We start from the raw sequence: 6,105 nt of genomic DNA on the forward strand, positions 1-6,105 counted from the left end.
AGCTCACTTTGTAGACCAGGCTGGCCTCGAACTCAGAAATCCGCCTGCCTCTGCCTCCCAAGTGCTGGGATTAAAGGCGTGCGCCACCACGCCCGGCTGACTTTTTTTTTGTTTTTTGTTTTTTGTTTTTTTGTTTTTTGAACTCTTTTTTGCACTCCCCAAATTTTAACCCAAATTAGTAGGTCAAACAAAATGGCCACCTTTATAAAGCAATGAATGAATGGCTTGCTTAAACAAAGATAGGCTTAGTACTCTGGAACGCTAGGCCCAAGAGTATTTTTAGCAAAACTGCATATATATTGAGACATCTTCCATGCATAGCACAAATCCAAGTTTTGTTGCTGTTGCTTCATTTATTTCCTGCTTCAGTCTCCTGAAGGTTGAGATCACAGGTGTGAGTCTCCACAGCCAATCTGAGGGTCATTTCTTACTTATGGTGCTGAGACAGTACCTAGAGCAGTGGTCCTAACCTTCCTAATGCTGCAACCTTTTAATCTAGCTCTTCACATTGTGGTGAGTCCCCCCAACCAAAACTTCATAATTGTAATCTTGCTATTGTTATGAATCATAATGTAAGCACCTGCATTCACACGTTCTTAGGTGACCCCCATGAAAGGGTTGTTCAACCTCACCAAAGGGTCAGAACCCACAGGTGAGAACTGCGGACCCAGGGCCTTCTGCATGTCAATTAAGTGGCACCCTTCCCCTCAGCTTCATCTGCACACCTGAAGGCAACGGTACACAACATGCTGCCCATGCCCACATCCTGGCTATGAACAATTTCACGAGAAGTGGAGCTCTCCATTTCCGATGTTGTCTACATTCAAATAGTTGAGGATTTTGAACTTTTGGGTTAGGGATGCTCAACTTGATTGACATAGCTCTTCATATAGCTTATGATGTAAATACAGTGTAGCTTGTAAAAGTTTGTAGTGTACCTGTTTTTATAATTACATGTGTAGTCTCCTCAGTGATAGCGTCAGTTAACGTGAGGCGGTATTTTTCAGCAAACTTTCGCACAATCATCTGAAACAAAAATCAAACATTGAATTATGCTGTTAATTCTGCTACACAGCTTAAAGTATTAGTTACTCTGATTCTGAGTCTCCATTCTCATAAAAGGCACATCTCTTAAAATGTTTAAATGTTGATTGTGTGTGCTTGTTCTTCAGTGTGCATGTGTAGGCGCCAAAGGACAGGGTTGTAGAATAGCTTCTCTCCTTCTGTTTTCATTTGCATTTTGGGGATTGAACCCAGGTTGGCGGGCTTACCCCATCCTGGCTTTTAAACATATAACATGCCTGAAGTCTCAAAAAATTGACAATATAAGTATGTGTAAATCAGTCAGGCATGGTACTTGAGAATAAGTTCCATGAGTTCAAGGCCATCCTAGTCTACATACTGAGTTCTAGTCCAGCCAAGACTACATAGTGAGATCTTGTCTCACACAAGTAAACAATGCCTCGCCTTCAAACAAACAAAACCCCCAAAACCATGTATAATTCAGAGAAACTTTCTAATGTAGTTCTATATAGTACGAGAAGCCATGGAATTATAACCAAAGATCATATAGCCTGATTCTCTTGAGTTTCTTTACAGAATGACAGCCTATTATACTCTAATTTATAAGTCTACATCTCAAACTGAGTTGTAACCAGCCTTATATAGAAAGTTCTGTGGTAGATAATACATAGCTTAAAGTCAAGATTCAACTCTGATAGTTACAAAGCACTCAAGCAAAGGTATTTGTAGATTCAGTACAAAAAATATCAATTCTCTCTTAAGAAAAAATATTGGAAGAGACTCATTCTTCCCAAAAGAAATCTAGAGTCCCTTAGCTATTATCTATCAAGCAAATAAAAATCAATAGGCAGTAATAGAAATGAACCATATCTATTATGGGCACAGTGGAAATAACTGGTAGCTACTGTTTGGTAAATAAGCTTGCTTACCAAGAAGCCTCATTTCCTAGCCTTCCCCACCCACGTCAAGGTTTATGTGCCCCTCAGCACTGCAATGGAAGCCAGCCGTGCTGCCTCACTCCACACTGCCACTGAGCACTGGAGAGCAGCAGGCTGGCGAAGCCAATGCTACCCTTCTCCAACTTTTGCTGTTGCCCTCTGCCAGTATCATTAGCAATTCTGAACTGGTTAATTGCTGAAATCCCAGCTTTAAAACAGGGTTCAGTTAGACAGGCAACTGCTGAAAAGATCATCTTAATATGGGCTTCCGAATTAATCATGTGTAATATAGTCCGTGGCTTTCATCATAAATTTAACACACTTCGGCAAGTCTGAATAGAGCTATAAGTTTTCTTCTTTGCTTGTTTAAAGAAAACATGTACCCAAGCACTTATAGTTTAATCTGCAGCTCAGAATTGCCCAAGGCGAAATGATTAGACCACTCTAGCTATCTCTAAAAAGCTGAACTCAAAGACAAAGGATTAAGGTAATAAAAGATTTCAATGAGTGGGCAGTGGTGGCACACGCCTTTAATCCCAGCACTCGGGAGGCAGAGGCAGGCAGATTTCTGAGTTCGAAGCCAGCCTGGTCTACAAAGTGAGTTCCAGGACAGCCAGGGCTACACAGAGAAACCCTGTCTCAAAAAACCAAAACAACAACAACAACAAAACAAACAAAAGATTTCAATGAATGAAGGGGAATTCTCTGTGTGCGAGGAAGTCCACCAGGAGCTATTCGAACAAGCACGGTAAGACTTTCCAGAGGAGCCGCGGCTGGAGCATGGGACCGTGAAGTGACAACATCAAGTTATCATCTTGTATGGATACACTGCATCTGTCAGGGCAGCAAAGCTTGCCTTGTCTTTGCAATGGCGGGACACGTGGGGCCATCGAGAATCTATGCTGAGTCATACTACCTGGAGAGCTGTTAGGATGGGGAATGGAGCCACGCCTATGAAGGCTCTATTAAGTAAGAGCTTATTGCTTAATATTGCCTCTCAGTGTGTAATAAATGGCATCTACTATTAAATCCAATCGATGGTCTGACATGTTATTATATATTACCGTAACAGTTAACTATAGGAGAAATAAATTCCCCAGAATTGTTAAAATCTACAAGCAGCTTAAAGAGAAAAATGGGTTCAGTGGGCTTAATGTTTATAGTGAGTATAAAACAATTTCCATCTCTGGAGGTGCACAAGGGCCCGAGGTGCCCAAGCCCTAATAAGCAAGGGGGTAAGTATTGCAGGGCAGAAAGGACAGACAGGCTGTTCCCAGCCAAGATAAAGACACGCCCTGGAGAAATGCTGCTGTCTGGCAGTGCTGTGGAGCAGGCTTACACTGAGTTAGTCGTGAGGACAAGTTTACTTGATGTGAACTGAGGGGAAGACAATGCCTACTGAAGAGAGCTACTCTACCTAGTTACTCAGTTATTGTTTTTTGTTTGTTTTGTTTGAAAAAAAACAGGGGGAAATTCCAATACATTCAAAATCTCTATCATACCTCACAAGGTGCCTAGTATTCACCAAGTATTTCCTCAAATAACCTTCGTCCTACAGGTTATCCATTGCCACTACTTATACTAATACCTGGCAGCCAAAGTCAAGCCACAGTCAGAGAGGTAAAGAGGACACACTCACTACTTCGTTGGGGGTCAAGCCTGACACCACCATGGCTATGTCTCTATCCGCTCTTTCTTCTGAAGATGTCAATTCCGGCTTTATCTTGCTCACAATTCCTGCCACTGCTTTATCAGCACCAGCAGCAGCTGCACTCCTGAAAGACTCAGCAACTTGACCTTGGGATATTTTCAGTGCAGAGGTTGAAGCTGGTGTGGTGCCAATGTGGGCTGGCTCTTTAGGGGACTCAGACTCGGGGTCTCTACTAGAGAAAAGGCTGATTCCAGATTCCAGGTATGGGGTTCCTTCTGCAAGGAAGACAAACTCAACTTAAGTGCCAGTAAATGTTGAATTGAAGTTTCTAGTTTCTGTGAAGAAAAAGACTCATTAAGTTATGTTAAGAAGAAGAAAATACATTGGTGAAAGCATGGTACCATAACTTCTCTAAAGAGTAGCATAGGCTGGAGAGGTGGCTCAGTGGTTAAGAGCACTGACTGCTCTTCCGAAGGTCCTGAGTTCGATTCCCGGCAACCACATGGTGGCTCACAATCATCTGTAATGGGGATCTGATGCAATCTTCTGGTGTGTCTGAAGACAGGGACAGTGCACCCTCATACATGAAATAAATAAATCTAAAAGGAATAATATGGCATTATATGCAAAGGGTTGGCTCTCTCCTTCTACCCTGTCATCAGATGTGGTGACAAGTGCTCTTATCTGATAAGCCATCTTGCCAGTCCAGAAATATTTACTGTAGTCAGGCCTGGTAGCATAGGCCTATAACCCCTGCTACTCAAGGCTGAAGCAGGAGAATCACAAGTTCAAGGCTTACCTGGGCTACAAAACAAGTTTAAAACCATTTTTAAATTTTAATTGATTAGTTGAAATAGGGTCTGTACAGTGTCACTGATGACAGTGGTCTTGAACTGTAGGTGAAGCAATCCTCCTACATCAGCTACTCAATTAACTGAGGCCACAGACGTGTCCCGATAGATTATATTTATAAATATATAAATATAGAACTATATTTAAAAAATAAAACAGTAAAATATCTAAAGAAACAGGAATTATTTCTATTATTACTATTATTTTGGTAGAGGGTCTCATTATGTGCCCTGGAGCTCACTATGTAGACCAGAATGGCCTCAAACTCACAGAGATCCTCCTGCCTCTGCCAATCAGGTACTGGGGCTAATAGGCATGGGCCACCATGACCAGCCAAAAATAGCAATATTTTATTATTCATAACTGGACAGGAGAAGAGGTGATTTTAAATACTCTTATTTACTGTATTGTCCAATTTGGGGGCAGACAGTATACAAGATTTTCATGAGGAAGTAAAAGAAGGTTAAAATCATAAATAAACCATTACATTTTTCACTTAACAGGTGCTAACTAATCATGTTAAGAACAGTAAATTTAGGAAAATGTCACTGATCGAAACACCCGCCTCTGGCCTCAACAGGCGCCAGGTACACATGCAGTGTACAGACACACACGCGGGAAAATTCCCATGTACACAGCATAAAAGTAAGTACATCTTAAACAAAAAAGCAAGCTAGGTAAGAACACAGCCAGACACCTCATCTGATGCCAAATAGTGTTTTTATGATAATGCATTTTGATGAGTAATTAAAACCTTTCTTTACTAACAAAAACTCTTATTTACAATTAATAAAATATATCATTTTATGTGATTTATGAAGCATAGAAGACAGTCATTTATATTTATTAAAGATAGCTCACTTTGGGATGTGACAAAGGACAGACTTCTAACTTTATTCTGGGTCTTAAGATTCTAACAGATGAAGCCAAACATTTCGATGACAGAGTCTACGATAGTCAATTATTGGTAATCCACCGTGGTCAGACTTACAACTCAGACGGCAACTCCAGGTATTTTTCAAAGGTGCACTTACCTTATGATAACAAACATCCATAATCCAGTGCATTTGAAGACTTACTACAACAGCAGACAGTGAAACAAAAAGTCTTTCCATTAAAAAAGATGGAGCATTACCTAGATCTTGCCTTGGCAGGCAAGACCGCCCTGTGGAATTGTGTGGCTCAGATGATGTCTCTGATCCAGCAGGCTGGAGGAGCTCCTCCTGAGAGGGGGACCTTCTCTTTTGAAGACACCTAGAGCGGCCATGTGCAGAACCCCTACTGCCTGCCAACAGAGATTGAAAAGGGGAAGGCCTGGAGAGAGGGAGGAAAGAGGAAACCATCAGCTCCAGCTCAGAAAGGCCTGATCAGCCGGGCGTGGTGGCGCACGCCTTTAATCCCAGCACTCAGGAGGCAGAGGCAGGCAGATTTCTGAGATCGAGGCCAGCCTGGTCTACAGAGTGAGTTCCAGGACAACCAGGGCTATACAGGGAAACCCTGTCTCGAAAACCAAAACCAAAACCAAAACCAAACAACCAAAACAAAAGAAAGGCCTGATCACGCCCCCTCAGCAGCCAGCATATGACTAGAACATCCGACTGCCAGGGAAATAGGGGATGACCAGCAAAAAAAAAAAAAAAA

General features: G+C 41.9%; 1 protein-coding gene across 1 annotated transcript in view; it reads right to left on the reverse strand.

The window, feature by feature from the left end:
* Positions 1-6,105, reverse strand: part of Brca1 (BRCA1 DNA repair associated) — a 61,771-nt gene that overhangs the window by 15,130 nt on the left and 40,536 nt on the right. Inside the window, exons 14-16 of the mRNA XM_021176032.1 lie at positions 5,600-5,778; positions 3,601-3,887; positions 939-1,026 (exon numbers count right to left, since the gene is read on the reverse strand). Coding sequence (XP_021031691.1) covers positions 939-1,026; positions 3,601-3,887; positions 5,600-5,778 — 554 coding nt within the window. The remainder of the gene's footprint in view (positions 1-938; positions 1,027-3,600; positions 3,888-5,599; positions 5,779-6,105) is intronic.

The sequence above is a fragment of the Mus caroli genome, chromosome 11 (genome assembly GCF_900094665.2).
Source record: "Mus caroli chromosome 11, CAROLI_EIJ_v1.1, whole genome shotgun sequence".
Taxonomy (NCBI): Eukaryota; Metazoa; Chordata; class Mammalia; order Rodentia; family Muridae; genus Mus; species Mus caroli.